This window comes from Bos mutus, chromosome 25 (genome assembly GCF_027580195.1).
Source record: "Bos mutus isolate GX-2022 chromosome 25, NWIPB_WYAK_1.1, whole genome shotgun sequence".
Classification (NCBI taxonomy): Eukaryota; Metazoa; Chordata; class Mammalia; order Artiodactyla; family Bovidae; genus Bos; species Bos mutus.
In genome coordinates this window covers 943,776-963,568 of record NC_091641.1, presented here as the reverse complement: position 1 = coordinate 963,568, position 19,793 = coordinate 943,776, and the positions used below count along the sequence as shown (strand labels likewise).

Below are 19,793 nucleotides of genomic sequence, written 5' to 3'. Positions count from 1 at the left end.
TGTTAATCCATACCTCCGAAAACAGACAAGGGAATTCCCTGGTGGCCCAGTGGTTAAAACTCCACGCTTCCACTGCAAGGGTCACAGGTTCCATCCCTCGCCGGGGAACTAAGATCTTGAGGGCTGTTCAGTGTGACCGAAAAACAAACAAAACACCAGCTTGCAGCCTAGAGGGCAGGAGGGGAGGGAGGAGTATCAGGAAATGACCAAGTGATACGAGGTTTTGTAAAATAAAAACTGAACAGAGTATAACCACAGCAGAAGGTGTTTGAGATAGTGACATTAAAAAGGGTTCCCAGACAAAAAAAAAAAAAAGGGTTCCCAGACAAAAACTGTGACTCAGTACAGGGAACTTTTCTCATGTCTGTGTTGTGGGGAAGGGCTGGGAGTGGTAATAGGTGGAAGCTTCCCTGACACTGAGCTCCCAGGTCTGGGAGTCTGAGCCTAACAAGTCTATGCCTTGGGAAAGAATAGCCAGGTTAGCCAATCCACACATGGGCACTGAGCCTCTCACTAGAGCCAGAGGCCTCCTGCAGGCACCTCTAAAGTTGCCTCTTAATAGTCTTGAGGTGCTTTTATACTGGGGAGCACTCTGCCTCCCAGCTAGGCTGGTTATAACTGGGGAGAACACATGCTTTGGCCTTCCCAGATGGTGCTAATGGTAAAGAATCCATCCCTGGGTCGGGACTATCCCTAGGAGGAGGAAATGGCAACCCATTCCAGTATTCTTGCTTGGAGAACTCCATGGACAGAGGAGCCTGGAGGGTCCATGGGATCGCAAAAAGTCCAACAGGACTGAGCAACTAACACTTTCACTGGCTTCCCATTGCCTCCAGGTCATCCATCACCCTAAGTAGTTAGCTCAGCCACCTGCTCTAGTGGTTGTGAGGGTGCGGGGAAGCACTAATGCCCACCACTCACTGGGTTCTTCGTCGTGCTCCTTATGCTGGGGCTACCCGGCCTCACTTTTGGGTCCACCCAGGAAATCTGAGAAACCTGTGTGCAGGTCAGGAAACAACAGTTAGAACTGGACATGGAACAACAGACTGGTTCCAAATAGGAAAAGGAGTACATCAAGGCTGTATATTGTCACCATGCTTATTTAACTTATACATAGAGTACATCATGAGAAACGCTGGGCTGGACTGGAATCAAGATTGCCAGGAGAAATATCAATAACCTCAGATATGCAGATGACACCACCCTTATGGCAGAAAGTGAAGAGGAACTAAAAAGCCTCTTGGTGAAAGTGAAAGAGTGAAAAGGTTGGCTTAAAGCTCGACATTCAGAAAACTAAGATCATGGCTCCTGGTCCCATCACTTCATGGCAAATAGATGGGGAAACAGGGGCTGACTTTATTTTTGGGGGCTCCAAAATCACTGCAGATGGTGATTGCAGGCATGACATTTAAAAATGCTTATTCCTTGGAAGGAAAGTTATGACCAACCTGGACAGCATATTAAAAAGCAGAGACATTACTTTGCCAAAAAAGGTCTGTCTAGTAAAAGCTATGGTTTTTCCAGTAGTCATGTATGGATGTGAGAGTTGGACTATAAAGAAAGCTGAGCGCTTAAGAATTGATGCTTTTGAACTGTGGTGTTGGGGAAGCTCTTGAGAGTCCCTTGGACTGCAAGGAGATCCAACCAGTCCATCCTAAAGGAGATCAGTCCTGGGTGTTCATTGGAACGACTGATGTTGAAGCTGAAACTCCAGTACTTTGGCCACCTGATGCGAAGAGCTGACTCATTTGAAAAGACGCTGATGCTGGGAAAGATTGAGGGCAGGAGGAGAAGGGGGTGACAGAGAATGAGATGGTTGGATGGCATCACTGACTCAGTGGACAAGAGTTTGGGTAAACTCCGGGAGTTGGTGATGGACAGGGAGGCCTGGCGTGCTGCGGTTCATGGGGTCGGGAAGTCGGACAGGACTGAGCGACTTTAGTGAACTGAACTGAACTGAAGCAAATCTGAGCTCAGGTGCCGGCTCCTCCGGGAAACCTTCCCTGACTAGCCCCTACCCAAAGCCCCCACACAGTACCCAGGGTAGAAGCCTCTTATGCGTACCCACAATACCCGGGTGCTTCCCTCCGTCACCCTCTGACCCTAAGCCTCGCACAAAGCACCGGAGGATACAGTAAACATGTGTTGACAGACTGGGCTCTAATCTAAAGTGCCATGAGGGAGGCGCTTTATCTCGCGGTGTGTCTGGAGAAACGTCCTTCCCATAACGGAGCGCAGATGCAAATGCACGGAGGCGCTAAGGGCCCGCAGACGGTGAGCAAGAACGGAGGCAGGTGGGTGGAGCCTCTGGTGGTCTGGCGCGCTCTCTCGAACGGTCCCCAGGGAAGGGGGATCAACGAGACGCACCGGCCTCCGAGAGTCCTAGAGAGGAAACGGAAGGGGCCCCTCCTTAACGCACCTGTCTGACCGCGTCCGTCGCCCACTTCCGGCTCGCCGCTGGCTGGGGCGAGCTTTCCTCAGGTGTGGGGCTGTGAGGGGAGGCGAGTTTGAGTAGCGGGGCCGAGGTGGCTGGGGCCCGGGTTCCGTGCTGTGGGGCTGCTGCGGGTGTCGGCGGTGGCGGCGAGGCTGACGCTGAGGCGCGCGTCTACCCGGAGCTGCCTTCCGCAGCACCGAGGCCTTGCGGGTCGGGATCCCAGGGGCGCCGCACGGCGCTCGGCTCAGGTAGGAGAGAGGTTGGTCGCGCCCGGCCAGGGTTGGCTTAACGGGGGAGGTCTCCAGAACCCGGATATCTTGAGCTGAAGCAGAACACTCTGAAGAGTGAAAAGTGGTCATTTTAGAACGAGAAGCTCATTCAAAGAACAATAAAGTGGCGCCTTCTATTTGTGCAGTGCTAGAAATAAAAGATGAGTGAGTGAGGGCTTCCCCCAGCCCCCCGCCCATTCTGGGCCGGTCAGTAGGGCATCTTAGTTCCCAGACCAGGGATAGAACCCATGCTTCCTGCAGTGGAAGCTCAGAGTACTAACCGCTGGACCGCCAGGGAATTCCCCAGAATGAGGACATTTCTTTACCAAAGGGAATCTTGTAGATGGAGACACATGGATAAGCATTCGCACTATAATGTGGTAAATGCAATCGTGGGATGAACAAATTCAATAGCTAAAAAGTCAGGAAAGAGAAATCTCGATGCAGCAGAGAAAACAAATAGGGTGAAAATGTAAATACATTTGAAAAGGATAGATAGATACACGAACACAATAGAATATTAAGCAGACACTTTGATAATATTAATGCCTACTGCCATTCGCTTATTCTCTGCTACATGTAAGGCGATTCTCCCCGCTTTCTCCTACCCCAAGTCTACAGGTCTCTTCTTTCTCATGAGTACTTGAACTTGTGTAAACCTTTCTTTTTTTTTTATGGCTTCCCATGTTTCTTATCTACACTTTTGTGTTTTGGGAGGCTGACCTCAATCATCTGTCTAACCTTTTACATACTCAGTTTCTTCAGTACACTCACTAGGATGGTTGTCCGTATTAAATGAGAGCGTGTGCTCACATGCTTTCTAAATGGTAAAGCATAAGTTGGAATTCTTTTGATCAATTATAGTAATGGTATGTATATCATTCTGTTGTTTTCTTTAGGCTGAGCACACTGTCACATTCTAGCCACCAACAAGGCTATTGGTTTTGCCTGCAAAATGCCTTAACTGTCTGCTTCTTTGCCACCTCCCTGATCTAAGTCTCTATCTCCTGCTTGGACTACGGTAAGTGCAGCTTTCCTTCTTGACCCTTCGTATCTATACTCTGCTGACACTTTGCAGGCAGAGTGACCTTTGAAGAACATATATCTCCCCACTAAAATAAGGAGTAAGAGTGAAGTCCATAATCCTTACTGCATGCTCAGGCCCTGGATAATCTGTTTTCCTCCTTCCCCTGTGTTCTGTCCCTCTGTCACTCTACTGAAGCCACTTTGCTCTTTGGTTTGTTTGCAGACTGCCTTCCTAATGTCTAGCCCCCAGGCTTTTGCCTAGAAAGTTCTTTGAATGACTGGCTCATTCTCATTCATTTGTTGGGTCTCATCTTAAGTGTCGTTTCTTTAGAAAAGCCTTCTCCAAGTTGATTGTCCCCATTAACACCCTCTTATTTCCTTTTTAGAACTAATTCTCATTTATAATTTAAATATATTTGTTTACATTTTTTTTCCATTTGCTGCACCAGTTTGTGAGTTTCAAAGGGCAAGCACTTTTGTTCCCTCTTGTGTTTCTAGCTTCTGTGGGCCAGTCATAGATATATGTTTAATGTATATTTTCTTTGATTTTGGAAGAGTGGGCCCTGGTGACTGATCTAGTTATAATACATCTCCATTTAATGATTATCCTCTTCATGAAATTCTTCAGTATTATCCTCTTCATGAAATTCTAAGCTATTTGTGGGTATAAGCTAAGTCTTGTATGTTTTCCATTTATCCTCCACACATAAGTGGTTAGCAAATACTGAGTTGAATTGACATGACTCAGGATATATGTCTCGTCTTTTGAAAATGTCTCATTATCCTGTTTTCCAGTGGAATGTTTATTGATGTAGAGGCAGAACTGGGATACCCCGAGCTTCCTGGAGTCTTATTTATGCTGTCCTGTTGTCTGTCTGTTCTTCCCTACAGACCTTCAGTCTTTTGGGAGGTGGTGTGAAGATGCTTGTAGAGCGTCCAGGGATGGCAGAAGAGCCTCAGCAGCAAATGGGTGGCCATGTGGTAAAACTAGAGAAAGAGCTGCCGTGGGGCACGACGAGGGAGGACCCCAGCCCGGAGACTTTTCGCCTGCGGTTTCGGCAGTTCCGTTACCAGGAGGCGGCCGGGCCTCAGGAAGCCCTCAGGGAGCTCCAGGAGCTCTGTCGCCAGTGGCTGCGGCCCGAGCTGCATACCAAGGAGCAGATCCTGGAGCTGCTAGTGCTGGAGCAGTTCCTGACCATCCTGCCACGGGAGTTCTACGCCTGGATTTGGGAGCATGGCCCCGAGAGCGGCAAGGCCCTAGTGGCCATGGTGGAGGACTTCACGCAGAGAGCCCTGGAAGCCAAGGCGGTGGGTGAGAAGGGGGTTCTGGGTCTTGCTTTGTTGATTGGAAGGGAAGCGATAAAGAATCTAGAGGTTTGATGAAGCAGTGGGAGTGGGTGATGTGCATGCAGAGTCTCCTTTCTCTGCTTCCGGGCCACTAGAAGTACTTTTTGGAGGGTAGAGGAGTTTTCAGCAAGGAAAGCCATTTCCACGGAAGACGCAGGGCCAGTGGAAGGGCTGGTGGCTGCTTTTCTGGTCATCAGGGCAGGGCCTTGGCCATATTTCCTTTGTGAGCCTTGCGTCCAGGAAGGCAGTGGTGGACCTCCCAGTGGTTAGCATTGGCTTCTAATGCAGGGGGCACTGGATTCAAGCCCTGGTTAGGGAGCTAAGATCCCACATGCTGTGTGGTATGGTCAAAAATGAAAGAAAAGGAAGGCAGTTAGGATGGATTTCAAAGGCCCAGGGGTCTCCTTCCTCTTTGGGCGGAGACGTATGTGGGCTTGCAGGGAATTCTTCTTGGTGAACAGTTTTTCTCAGGAGCGCTGTCTGTAGCAGTGCCATTTCCACATTTGGGACGTTGGCTCAGATGATCACATAATGAGTGACTTTGCACCTCAGAGGCTTCCCTGGGACTCTGGTCATGTCTCTGTCCCTCTCTGGTACAGTTTCCTGCTGGCTGTCTAGGAAAGAGAGGACAGGACCGAACATTACTGTTTTGCTTGCAGGTAACAACCTTCCTTCAGTTTATCCTCCCCTTTCCCACAGCAGTCACTCTGACTTCTTGTGTTGTCTAAGAGAGTTGTTTTGTTTTGTCTTTAGTAGGAGCTTAAAAGTGGACCAGGAAGGGCCTGTTTTTGTGGGTTTTGGTTTTCCTTGCTATTTGTAGAACAATTTTTTTCCTCACTAATTCACTGTACACTTTAGGCCTTATATTTTTTGTTTTCAGCATCTTTAACTGAGGAATGTTTTTTCCTAATGCGTGTTTTGGGCTAAAGTTCTCAATGAAATGATACTCTCTCTCTATGATGTTGTTCATGGTGGAATGTGATCAATACTGAGGTGAGCTGAAGGGACTCCTGTCAAATGGCATGGATACAGACAAGTATCTGATCTCAGAGCCTGATGAAGGCAGTTTAGCTTCCTTTTCACCTTTTCACTGCTGTGCTCAGGAAGAGCTGAGCCAGCTTGTCCATGCCCCAGCAGCTGGAATGGCTTTCATGACAGCCTTACACAGGCCTCGTTCTAACAGGTGTTGGGGACTCTTCTTAGGTTCCGTGCCACGTGCAGGGACAGCGGGAGGAGACAACGCTTTGCAGAGACCCCTGGGAACCAAGTGTCCACCTGGGGCCCGTGGAGGTCAAGCCCGAGTGGGGGATGCCCCATGGGGAAGGCATCCAAGACCTTGACCGAGGCACTGAGGAGCAGCTCAGCCAGGACCCTGGAGAGGGGACGCAGGCCTTCCAGGAGCAGGGTAAGATGCAAGCAGTAAGAAGATAGGGTGCAGAAAACTGCTTTGTACCCCACGTTCCCCTTTCCTTATAGACCCCTCAGCTGAGGGGTCAAACCAAGGCACCTGTGGGCGCAGTTTTGCGTTTCCCTGACTTCCTCTTTGACTTTAGTAGGAAACAGATGCAGTGGAGTTGTTCTCTATAGCTCGATCTCTCAATTTCTGCTATCTGGGATCACTCTGTCTTGTCATTTCTTCTCCTTCCCCTCACATCCTTAATATGGAGAGCGCCAGGGCATATGTAGCTGATATGTAGGGATTTTTTTTTTTTTTAAGTGGGTGGATAAACCAAATTCCTGAAAGTAACAGGTGACTTTACTGTGTTGCAGAATCTCAAAGGGGATTATTGTGAGCCTGTGACTTGGGAGCATGAACCGTCCTGAAGGGCCATGTGTAGTGGGTTGGGCCCTTCTTCCCAGCTGAGAACAGAATTGGGTACACCCATGCCCGGCCTGTCTGGAGGCTCCTTATGGTTCCTGGGGTTCTGTGTGTCGGGCAGCAGAGCCTGTGGCTGAGCTGCTGCAGGACAGTGCTAATCCTGCTCCTGTTTTCCTTTCCTGTTCAGCTCTGCCAGTCCTTCAGGCTGGTGCTGGCCTCCCTGCAGTGAGCACCAGAGACCAGGAGGTGGCAGCCAGCTTCCTGACGGCTGGATCCCAGGTGAGCTGTGCCTGCCCTTGAGGGATCACGAGGTTGCTTTGAATGAGGCGCACCTTCCTCAAGAGTTCTCCTCACAGCAGAGCACTGTGCACAGAGTTGAGTGATTCTTCCTTTCTCATCCTGATGGATGTGACAGCTTCGTTTTCTCCACTTGACTATCAATCATCAGTTATTAATTTGGATTGAGCCTTATGCCTTAGGGTCTAGGCATGAGGCTCAGTTCACTCATTTGTATTACTCTTTGATTTCTTCTTTTTTTCCTCAGTCAACTCAGTATTACTCTTGTAATTGTAGTGTTATTCAGTCACTCAGTCATGTCTGACTCTTTTGCAGCCCCATGAGCTGTAGCTCACCAGGCTCCTCTGTCCATGGAATTTTCCAGACAAGACTACTGAATACTGGAGTGGGTTGCCACACCCTCCTCCAGGGGATCTTCCCAACCCAGGGATCGAACTCACGTCTCCTGCATTGGCAGGCAGATTCTTTACCTCTCAGCCACAAGGGAAGCCCAGTTGTGAGGAGGAAGCCATTATTGGTGGGAACCCCACAGGCATGATTTAGGCTGTGGTGGGCGGCCAGGAGATCAGTAGCCCTCTGTGGATAGCTTTTATGGATCTGTCTGTGGCTGCTCTTCCTGTGGACCCCTTCCTCCCCACCGAGTCAGCAGGAGTGTTGCTGACTCAGAGGTGGGGGTGCCCAGCAGTGCCAAGTGGAATGGTCTCTCTGGCCCCTCCAAAGGCTGCACCAGGAGTTTTGGCCTTGTTAGCACTTCTTAGCCTGCCACAGATGGGGGTCCCTAGAGCACAGGTGGGCAGTCCTGTCATGGTGTGAGTGTCTCCCATGGCATGCCCAGTGTTCCCAGGGAGGTGGGGGGTTTCTAGTGTGACAGCTTTCTGAAAGGGACATCAAGTCTTAAAGTGAAGAGTTCCTTGTAGAAGGAAAGTTATCATTTGGCAGAAAAAAAAGAAGTGACTCAAGTTTGATCTCATTAAAGCAGTATTTAGGCAAGGTTTGGTGCCTGTGCTGTTTCCTGCTTCTGTTGACCAAGGACATTTAGAGGAGAGGAAGAAAGACATCAGCACTTTTTTTTTCAGTTAAGTTAGACTCTCTCCTCCTGCCACAAATGTTCTTTACTGTGTCATGACAGCAGCACATTCATTTTAATGTGGCCCTGTTCTTAAGACAGGGCCTGCCCAAGTGTTTGCTTATCTCTGAGGGAAAATTGATTCTACATGAGGGGATAAATAGCAGCCCCCATCTCCCTCCAATATGAGGATGTAGTGGAGGTGATTGAGTAGTGGAAGTTGGAGGCTGTGGTTACTGGGTACCAGCAAAGTCGCTGCAGCAAAGACTCAAAACAGTGCCTCCGACAAGTCCATCACTTCTCTGTCATTAAACTGTCTAGAGGGAGGCACTTCCAGTCCCCTTTTGGAGCCATCTGGGACCCTGGTTCCTGTACTGTTTCCTGCTTCTGTTTTCCAAGGACATTTAGAGTAGAGGAAGAAAGACATCAGCATTTTTTTTTTTTTTTCAATTAAGTTAGACTCTCTCCTCCTGCCACAAGTGTTCTTCTTTGGGGAGAAGTGATCTTCTCTCTCTGTTCTCCCCTGGAGTGTGGCTCCCTGTGTGTCTGCTCTTTAGCTGTTCCTGCCTTGGGATTATTTCTTTATCCTTAGCCATCTCCTGTGCTGTTTCAGGGGTTGGGCCCATTTAAAGACATGGCCCTGGCTTTCCCTGAGGAGGAGTGGAGGCATGTAACCCCAGCCCAGATAGACTGCTTTGGGGAGTATGTGGAACCCCAGGACTGCGGGGTCTCACCTCCAGGTAAGACATCAGAAATGCTGGCTGTCTCCTCTGTATTTTGTCAAATCAGGAAGCATTAAGTGTCCTTTTTCCTTTTCTCTTTTAATGGCCTTGCCTGAAAGGACTTTCCCGTTGAAGCGTGACTTGTCATTTTCCTCTTTTCTTGGCTTCTTTGCTCCCTTGTATCTCTCTCCTCTCTTCTTTTCCTTTTCTTCTTGATCTTATGTAACCAATTATTCTATTAATTTAGAGAGAGTAAAAGAGGAAACGAAGGACCTGTGGAAGGGCACTTCATTCCTAATAAATGTGCTGATGTCGAGGTGGCTTGGTACAGACAGCTGCGTTCACTGGCCCATCCAGCAGTCATGAAGCATCTGTCCTGAGTCAGTCCCTGTGCCAGGCTCCCAGAGACCCAGGGCAATAAACCAGGCTGAGGTGGAGGGCACAGTGTGAGCAGGGACAGTGACCTGAGGGAGGATGTGGAAACATTGCTGGAACAGGTCCGTGATCCTAGGGAAGCTGAACATCTCGACGACTGTAGAATAGCATGTGTAACAAGGTCATGTGTAAGTAAGTGTGGAATAAACAGTGCTAATTGAATGCATGTGCTGTAGAGACCCACAGCGGGGGAGAAATCAAGGTGTGTTCCTTAGAGGATGGCATTGAGTCAGATTTTGAAGGAAAGCACAGGGTGACTTAGTAGGAAATTAAGAGGGAAGGCATTGTAATTTAGCAGATGGTTCCTTGAGAAGGCAGGGAGATGGTCTGAGCTTGGGCTGCTGTCAAAAAATACCACCAAGTGGGTGGCTTTTAACAACAGACACTTAATATCTCCCAGTTCCGGAGGCTGGGAAGTCCCGGATCCAGTTGCTGGCACATTTGTTGTCTGGTGAGGGCCTCTCTTCCTGGTTCACGGGCAGTTGCCTTCTTGCCAGTCCTCATGTGGCAGAGGGAGGGAGAGAGAGATCTCATGTTTCTTCCTCCTTTTTTGTAAGGCCGTTAATCCATCACGAGGGCTCCCACTCACATGACCCCTGTGTGCAGAGAGCCAGCCCTGGCTTCTGCTCTTCTGGGACATGGTCCCATCCTGGGGGCTCCACCCCCAGACCCTCACCTAATTAGGGTCCAAAGGCCCCACCTCCTAACAGCAGCCCTAGGGGCCTGAGAGCTTCAGCCTGTGAATTTTGGAGGGAACCCAAACATTCAGTCCATAACAGGTGGAAAGAAGTAAAGGAATGTCTGGTTTTAGAGTCAGAGCAAGTGAAATGCACAGAGGTCATTGGTAGTTGTTAATGGGACACGTTAGAAGCCAGGTTCTGGCTAGAAGTTTCCCTTCAGATCTCTTCAGCGTTGGTCTGTATCTCCTTTGTCCTGTAGGCCTGGGGAGCAAGGACAAGGAGGCAAAGACCCAGCTGGCAGACCCCAAGGGGCAGCTCGCTTGCGGGCGGGCAGAGAGGTGTGGGGAGGCCGCTCTCCAGGGCCCGGAGTTGGGAAGACCAAGCGAGCAGCAGGCCGGGAGCTCGGTGGGAAACGCGCCCGGGCCACTCCTGCCCCAGCACAGCGTTGCCCCGCTGCCCGATGACCTCCAGACCCACAGCTCCTTCTGGAAGCCTTTCCAGTGCCCTGAGTGTGGGAAAGGCTTCAGTCGGAGCTCCAACCTGGTCCGACACCAGCGGACGCACGAGGAGGAGAAGTCCTACAGCTGCGGGGAGTGCGGCAAGGGCTTTGCGCTGCGGGAGTACCTGCTGAAGCACCAGCGGACGCACCTGGGCCGGCGGCCGCACGTGTGCAGTGAGTGCTGGAAGACCTTCAGCCAGCGCCACCACCTCGCGGTCCACCAGCGCAGCCACACAGGCGAGAAGCCCTTCCAGTGCGCGGACTGCTGGAGGAGCTTCAGCCGCCGGCAGCACCTGCAGGTGCACCGCCGGACACACACCGGCGAGAAGCCGTACACCTGCGAGTGTGGCAAGCGCTTCAGCAGGAACGCCAACCTGGCGGTGCACCGGCGGACCCACACGGGCGAGAAGCCCTATGGCTGCCAGGTGTGCGGGAAGCGCTTCAGCAAGGGGGAGCGGCTGGTCCGGCACCAGAGGATCCACACCGGGGAGAAGCCGTATCGCTGCCCGGCCTGCGGCCGCAGCTTCAACCAGCGCTCCATCCTCAACCGGCACCAGAAGACGCAGCACCGCCAGGAGCCCCCGGGGCAGTGAGGGTGCCTGGCCTGGATGCACCTGTTTGGCTCACGGGACCTTCCGGGACCACCAGTGGAGGGAGACCTCGTGGGAGGAAGTACCTACTGTTACTTCCTGAAGGGCTGCCGGTGTCAGGAGTGTTGCGTGTGGAGAGGCGCTTTGACCCCTTTTATTTCCCCTCGTTTCAGACGCTGGGTAAGGGAGAGGCCTGCTTTAGTTGAGGTGCCACGTCTCTCACCCAGCTGGTGCTAGCACTTCATAACCTTTCCAGGAATTGATGGTCCAAGTTTCAGTTCATGTCAACATTTTTCTCCTTCCATGGATGTTCACATCCACCTCCTGAGCAAATCTGGGCCTCCTAGTGAAATCTTCTCACCTCTCAGCAGTTTGAACCTCATTTTCCTGAGGGCTGTGTCCCTGCAAGATCATTAGCTCAGACTCTGATTCCCTCTCTCTCCCCAGTTCTCTTCCATTTAACAAATATTTATTGAAAACCTACTGCCCCAGTGACCAGACAGCTGAGACCTCATTGCCCCAGAGTGTGGGATCAGGCTCTGGAAGCAGATTTGTTAATAAAGCAGAGCGTCCTGAGTTACATTCCTGGTGAGTGCTGAGTGAGAGGAAGTTCTCTGCTCCAACTGCCCAGTTCCTGATCTTTCCCTCCCCAGCTGGGTCGCTTAGGCATCCGCCTTTATTTTACTCTCTCTATGGTCCCTTCCTCTCTGTGACCTACTCTCAGTAGTAGTTTCTCCCATTCCATTGTTCCTTGAACAAAAACAGCTGTCCACACATCTGTTAGGAAATTAATATTTTGCTTTTGGTCACTGTCTAAACATGAGAGTATTTTTTTTAAAAAATCCAGTTTGGAATGAAGTTCTAATTAAATGAGTCTGAAAGATGAACTGGTATTAATACATTTGATGGCACTTTACAGCATATAAAATGCACTTCCCTGTTTTCTCACTTGACTCATTCCACAAATATTTATTGAGGCCTGACAGTGTGCCAGGGACTCTTCTGGGTGCTTGAGGTAGGTTAGTAAATAAAATGGGGGGAGTCCCTGTCCTTGGGGAGCTTACCTGTTAGTGAATGTGTTTGATCTTCAGAATCACCCGAGGTGGAACCTGTGGATACTCCCAGATACTGTCCGGACCTGGGCATCTGGGCCTGTGCCTCCGTCCTGTCTGCTCTGGCCCCGCAGTGCATTCGCCACCACCTACCTCTTGTTTATGAATCATCTCTGTCCTCGGTGCATCTCGGTCCTTGTCATCTGAGAGGTGCTTGGGATCCTCAGGCCACCTGGAGATGATGAGACGGTAGCTGGCTGTTTTTATATGAATGCTAATTTAGGAAAAACAAAGATGTTTTTAGGAATTAAATACATTTTTTTAAAAATGAGAAGATGCATTATCTGTAACTGTGTTTAAGCTCTCATATTATTTTGCCATCATTAAAGAGTTTCCTTTTTCTTGGACTTTCTGGAAACTGCCTAACTAGCCCAGACCATGCTGCAGTGCCTTTGGATGCCGCTGCCGAGTGAGTTAGTCTTCTGATGGGACTGTAAGTTAGTTGTCTTTGGACTGTGTCCTGTGTTTGCAAGATGTGATTTGTTTCATGGTGCCTCTTAATACTATCTTCTTTCACTGGGGTTTCCCCCCCCCCATTTTCCATTGTAAATGGGATATTGATAAATGGTAATGACTTTAATACAGAGAGTTGCATTACTCACTCCGATTTGAAACACATTATTTTATCACTTATTTGGCAGGTAACCATGGTGTTTACATTTGACTCAGCAGAAGACGTCGTGGCCCTTCAGTTATCCCCGTGAGGCTGTGAGTACTGTGAGACATCCACTTTCTGAGATGCTGGACTGCCATTTCCCAGCACTGTTGAGTCCAGGTGCAGAGTCAGCTCTTTTCTGCCTCACGCCTCAGACAAGCCAGGCAAGGCTCATAGCCACCTGAAGTTCAAACCCAATGACAGGCTTCCCTCAGCCTCTGGCTCTAGTCTGTAGGACATAGGGGCTGACCTGACCCGAGTTTGGTCTTTTCTGAGAGGTGTGTAGGGGGCATGGGGCCAGCATGGGTTTGGAGTTGCTCATCAGTGGCCTTCTGTTTACCTGAATTAAATGGCAGATTCTCTGAGCATACACTGGGTTTTCAGCCAGTTGGGATCTCAGAAGGAAGCTTCTGTAAGAGTAAGAACTTGCTGTCTTCCCGTGTGGACTCCCTTGTTTGCTTTGAGACCAAAGCTTACTGACGGTTCCTCCAAAGAGTCCCAAAAGGAACATTTTCCCATAGAGCTGTAGTAACCTTATTTTTGATAGCTATTCAAATGCCAAATATTGTTTTCTGTATTTTTCTATTTAGGAATTTTTTTAGAATAGAGAATTTCAAACATACATAAATGAATCCTCATGTATTCATCATTTAGCTTTAACCATTTGTTTATGCGTAGCCAATCTTGTTTCATTTCTGCCCCATCCTCCTCTTCATCTTCCTCCCCAGCTGAAGTATTTTGAAGCAAATCTCAAATGTTGTTTATAGATATTTCAGTGTATACTGCTAAATGTTAAGGATTCTTAAAAAAATTATAATAATAACTACATTGCTATTATCATACCTAAAAAATTAAATAGTTCCTTAATTCCCAATTAATGTACTTAAAAAAGAAACCACATGATTTTTAAAAAGCTCCTTTAAGATCAAAGTAAGATCCATAAATTGTAATTTGTTGCTTGTCTTCTAAGTCTGATATATCTTTTCCCCCTTGATATATGCTTTTCTTTTTTATTTGGCCATGCTGCATGGCTTGTGCGATCTTAATTCCCCAACTAGAGATTGAACCCGTGCCCCCTACAGTGGAAGCACAGAGCCCTCACCACTGGACCACCAGGGAAGTCCCTTCCCCTTAAAATTTATTTGTTAAAACAACTGGATTATTTTTCCTGTGGACTTTCTCACATTCTGAATTTTATTGCTTGCATACTCATGGCATAGTTAAATATAGTTCTCTGCCATCTGATTAACTAAAAACTGCAGGTGTAGAGGGCTAGTCAGGTTCATGTTTCACATTTTGGCAAGAACATACTACAGATGGTGGCTTGTCTGGGTTGTTTCTCATTATATAATGTTAAGAGCCTAAATGTGAAGTCAAGTGGGCCTTAGGAAGCATCACTATGAACAAAGCTAGTGGAGGTGATAGAATTTCAGTTAAGCTATTTCAAATCCTAAAACACGATGCTGTGAAAGTGCAACACTCAGTATGCCGGCAAATTTGGAAAAAGCAGCAGTGGCCATAGGACTGGAAAAGGTCAGTATTCATTCCAATCCCAAAGAAAGGCAATGCCAAAGAATGCTCAAACTACCGCACAGTTGCACTCATCTCACATGCTGGTAAAGTAATATTCAAAATTCTCCAAGCCAGGCTTCAGCAATACGTGAACCGTGAACTTCCAGATGTTCAAGCTGGTTTTAGAAAAGGCAGAGGAACCAGAGATCAAATTGCCAACATCCACTGGATCATGGAAAAAGCAAGAGAGTTCCAGAAAAACATCTATTTCTGCTTTATTAACTATGCCAAAGCCTTTGACTGTGTGGATCACCATGAACTGTGGAAAATTCTGAAAGAGATGGGAATACAAGACCACCTGACCTGCCTCTTGATAAAATTGTATGCAGGTCAGGAAGCAACAGTTAGAACTGGACATGGAACAACAGACTGGTTCCAAATAGGAAAAGGAGTATGTCAAGGCTGTATATTGTCACCCTGCTTATTTAACTTCTATGCAGAGTACATCATGAGAAACGCTGGGCTGGAGGAAGCACAAGCTGGAATCAAGGTTGCCAGGAGAAATATCAATAACCTCAGATGTGCAGATGACACCACCCTTACGGCAGAAAGTGAAAGAAGAACTAAAGAGCCTCTTGATGAAAGTGAAAGAGGAGAGTGAAAAAGTTGGCTTAAAGCTCAACATTCAGAAAACTAAAATCAAGGCATCTGGTTCCATCACTTCATGGAAAATAGGTGGAGAAACAGTGGCTGACTTTATTTTTTTGGGCTCCAAAATCACTGCAGATGGTGACTGCAGCCATGAAATTAAAAGACGCTTACTCCTTGGAAGAAAAGTTATGACCAACCTAGACAACCTATTAAAAAGCAGAGACATTACCAACAAAGGTCCGTCTAGTCAAGGCTATGGTTTTTCCAGTAGTCTTGTATGGATGTGAGAGTTGGACTATAAAGAAAGCTGAGTGCTGAAGAATTGATGCTTTTGAACTGTGGTGTTGGAGAAGATTCTTGAGAGTCCCTTGGAGAGCAGAGAGATCCAACCAGTCAATCCTAAAGGAAATCAGTCCTGAATATTCATTGGAAGGACTGATGTTGAAGTTGAAACTCCAATACTTTGGCCACCTGATTCGAAGAGCTGACTCATTTGCAAAGACCCTGATGCTGGGAAATATTAAAGGCAGGAGGAGAAGGGGAGGATGAGGTGGTTGGATGGCGTCACCAAATCAATGGACATGGGTTTGGGTAAACTCCGGGAGTTGGTGATGAACAGGGAGGCCTGGTGTGCTGCAGTCCATGGAGTCACAAAGAGTTGGACATGGCTGAGTGACTGAACTGAACTGAAGAGCCTAAATGCATTTATTTCACTAATTCTATAAAAGAATCTTCATTTATTAGCTGGGATGCCTCACAGCTGTATCTGTGCACTCATACAGTTCACAGAGGAAAGGAAATACTGGATTCTTCGTTCCCTTATTTACCCATCTTCACAATAATGATCTCGTGGCTTTTCTCCTAAACTAATCACCATGAAAGTGGTCAGTGATTATTATTTTTTAATAAAAAATGGATTCTTGAATTTAACCAATCCATCACAGTTGTTGATGCTCAAATAACTTCAGTTCTGACCAGTGGGAGCCTCTTCACATTGGCTCCTGATTCTGTATAACCCTAATCACCTTTGATGGCTTCTTTGCTCTCATGTGACAGGGTATTATAAGCTCATCTTGTTCATTTCAAGCCCCCCTTGAGAGTAAAGGGAAGTGCTATTATGTTAGGACAGTGGTGTAAACTGGGACTCCAGGGCAAACAGGGACACTTGGTCACTTTATATTTAGCCCTCACTGTGTGTGACAGGGTGTCTGCAGTTCCCTCACGCTGGGCTAAGGCTGTGCACTTTCAGGGCCTAGCTGTGTGTGCCATGCCGGCTGTGGTGGTGAGAAAGGCTGCTGCTCCCAAGGGGTATGACCTTTGGAAGAGAAATCCCTTTTTATTTCTTGGGCATTAACAGACCAGATAACTTTCTGCCTAAGGTCTGTCCTGGGGAGCAAATGGATTAAAAAAAATGCTTCTCAAAATGTATGCCAGGGTGAATGTTGTCTGCAGACTGATTAAGTATGCTAGGGAGAAGTAGGAATACCTTTGTTGCTTAAAAAATAAGCTGGTTTCTTATCCCATCACCTTCACCCTGCAACACAAGTTGTCTGGATCCACTTTTGAGATGGGGAAAGGAGCTGTCAAAACATGTCTCCTTGCTCTTATAAACTTTGCCTGAGTTTCTCAACCTTGACACTGTTCTCACTGTGTGCCAGGCACTTCTTTGTCTTGGAGGCTGCCCTGGCTTTTTTGTGGGTCATAGGCTGTTTAGCAGGATCCTTGTTCTCAGTCTATTTGATGACAGTTGTGACAACTAAAGTTGTTTCCAGGCCTTCCCAAATGTCCCTTGGGGCAAAATTGATCTTGGCTGAGAACCTCTGCCCTTAGGGTTCAGGGTAAGTGCTGGGGCGAATTAGATGGCTTAGCTATTAGAAGAAAAGACTGGGTTTCTAAGGCCTGGACCTTAAAGACCCCTGGCCTAATTTCTAGAAAACAAAGGAGCTACTAGAGCTCATGGGTGTTAAGTGCAGTGTTGCCAGGCAGAGCCAAGAGCTACTGAAGCTGAGTCTCAGGGTGGGTGCTGGGATCTGTCACAGGCAGCCTGGCATGTGGCTTTGGGTTCTCTTCAGGCAGGCACTTGCTGTGAAGCCTCCACACAGCAGTGAGCTGGGCCTGGACTCACCATCCCCAGTGAAAGCAGGTGCATGTTGGGGGCCATGCAAGCATGGTGCAGCCACTGCCAACATTTTTGCCTCCATAATAAGGTCTTCAGGGCCCACAGTAGACATAAATATTTGAATGGATGAAAGCCCTGGATTTCTACCTTTTTCATGGCTAGAAGTCTCTCAAGTGTGCCTTAGGAAGGAAGAGCACTGAAGCACGGTGCCCCTTGGTGGCCCCCCAACCTGGCAGTCATCTGTAACTGCTGCACGCCATCTGCAGGGACATCAGTTCACTTAGCAGTTCTACAAGTCAGAGCAGCTCACTTGGGCTTCTTAAAATTACATATCCCTTTCTTGCCTTTTTTTTTTTTTCTTTATTGTCTCAGTGAAGGGCATATTTCTAGAGACTGGTCTTGTGCAACCCATTCCCAGGGTTGATACCTTTCAATAAAAAACTACATAAACATTTGTAATGAAGTGGGGAGGGTAGGCTGTCATCTTCTTTGTGTTTGTCTCCGGGAACTTAAACTGCTGGGAGAGTGAGGGTGGAAGGGGTGGCTGATGCTGGTGTTGCACCCTGAGAAGCAGAGGGACTGAGGAGATGGAAGAGCACAGAGGGGCCAGTAAAAGGGCTGTCTTCACTGCTGTGTGCACTAGTCACAGCTCATGGTTTCCATGGCCAGAGACCAGGAAACAGCAAATGCAGGAGCTGGCTTCATATTTCCCCTTCCTACTTAAAAAATGTATTTATTGAGAAGGTGGTGTATGAGCTTTTAGACAAAGACTGGGAAAAGGGATGGTAGAAGTCTATATTTGTCTTCTTGAGTCCCACCCCTGGGAGCTATTTGAGTCTTAGACCATCTCCATGTCTGTGAAAAATTTGAGAAAACCCAATCTCTATCATCTGGATGTATCATGGACTTCTGTGGAAGGGCTTAGCAGATTCTCTGAACAGGAAGAAGTAGAATGGATGATGAACAGTTAATTGTTGAGAACCAGTCTTCCTGTAGGTTTTCCCAGCTTTCAGTTTTAGGAATTCCAGCCACCTGGACTAAGGTGCTGATGAAAAGAATGGAAAATAAGAGATGGAAAAACCAAGAGTTAAAACAGTGTGGTGGTAGCACAGATACACCAATGGAGTGGGATACAGGTTCAGAAACAGACCCATCTGTGTGTGGAAGTCTAGCATATAATAAAGATGATATTGCATGGAAAAATTAACAAATTTGAATTCACAAAAAAGATAAAAGTGACTCTTGAACATATGAAAAGATGTTCACCTTCACTCATGAAATAAATGCCAAGTAAAGCTACACTGAGATATTATTTCTTATCCTATAGATTGGTCATACTTCAAAAGCCTGACTACATGTGTTTGATGGGTTTGTGGGGAAAAAAGGAATTCTTAGGCACCTCTGACAGAACGCAGAATGGTACAACTTTATGTGACGGGAATTTAGCAGTGCTATATCTAACAAAATTACATGTGAATTTATTCTAAAGACACGCCTCTAACAATAAGAAGAGACATGCACAAGACAATTCATTGCAGCGTTCTTTGTAGCTCCCTGGTAAATCCCACCGGGTACTGGTCACATCTCTATGTTGAAGTGCTTTATATTTCAGGAAGTTCCTGGAGCAGTGGGGCAGGTAACTTGATCATGTGGTATTTGACTGTAGAAGATCACTTTCTCATGGAATAATGGCATCTGATTAAAAAAATTCAATGTAGGGGATCTAGAGGTGACCAGGTCCACTGTCTTAGAACATCCCTTGCCTTCCATGGTTCCACAGGGGATACTGCTCCTCTAGGAGGCACTCAGCTCTCAATCAGATTAGCTTGCTCAGCTTGCTATTTTCAGCTTGGGTAGTGGAAGGGTGGGCATGTTCCTGCCACACTCAGTGCTCAAGGTGAAAGCTATCCTAGGATATTCAGGATAGAGATTTTTATCCTTCATGGTCTTAAACTAGTTAAACAAGGAGGCAGTTAGAGGTAATTCTAATGCCTTGGCAGCCTATATGAGCAAACCCAAACCTTGAGCCTGTGAATGCCTCAAGGTTAAAAGAAATTGAAAAGGATGACCAATCACAAACAGCCAGCTTGACTTCCTGTATAAGGCAGCCTTAAACTACAGCCTTTCAGTTTATTCACTTCTCTTCCTTCTCTGTAGACGTCTTGCTCCTGCCTCCTGTGTGCGGAATGAGTTTTGCTCAAATAAACTGAAAACTTTTACTATGCCTCCTTTTTTATTGTTTAACAATGCTTTTCAGCAGAGACTCTCCAAATGTCCTCTGAAAATCCCTGACATCAAAGACACCAGGGAACTTGTTTGAAATGTACTTGGGGATGGAGGAATTTTCCACTGGTACCTTCCTTTTACCCGACTCCTCAGGTGGTAACATGCATGTCTTTTGAGAGCGCTTGCTCCATCATCATGTGGGACACTGGTTGCACCAGAGCACTTGTTGAAACATTTGAATAAATCCCAAAGTTTCCCCCCACCAGCCCAAAGCAGATACAAGATGGTCATACAAATGAACAGTAAGTCATGATCTTAGCAAAGTGCTGTTATG

General features: G+C 47.5%; 1 protein-coding gene across 16 annotated transcripts; it reads left to right on the top strand.

Annotated features, from left to right (window-relative positions):
- Window positions 1–2,373: 2,373 nt before the first annotated feature.
- On the top strand, window positions 2,374–16,044 carry LOC102283858 (zinc finger and SCAN domain-containing protein 25). 16 transcript variants are annotated; one of them, XR_011462579.1, is made up of 9 exons: window positions 2,425–2,682; window positions 3,603–3,724; window positions 4,621–5,037; window positions 6,280–6,481; window positions 7,083–7,174; window positions 8,872–8,998; window positions 10,355–11,364; window positions 12,938–13,004; window positions 14,599–16,044. XR_011462579.1 is itself a non-coding variant. In XM_070362242.1 (8 exons), the coding sequence occupies exons 3-7, from the start codon at window positions 4,651–4,653 to the stop codon at window positions 12,958–12,960; spliced, it is 831 nt and encodes a 276-aa protein (XP_070218343.1). In that variant the 5' UTR covers window positions 2,424–2,682; window positions 3,603–3,724; window positions 4,621–4,650; the 3' UTR covers window positions 12,961–13,004; window positions 14,599–16,044. The 16 variants fall into 16 exon arrangements, 7 of the variants coding, with proteins under 7 accessions (XP_070218338.1, XP_070218343.1, XP_070218342.1 ...); XR_011462576.1 differs by adding an exon at window positions 12,667–12,729 and having other exon boundaries at window positions 10,355–12,485; window positions 12,938–16,044; XR_011462575.1 differs by having other exon boundaries at window positions 10,355–12,729.
- Window positions 16,045–19,793: the final 3,749 nt, after the last annotated feature.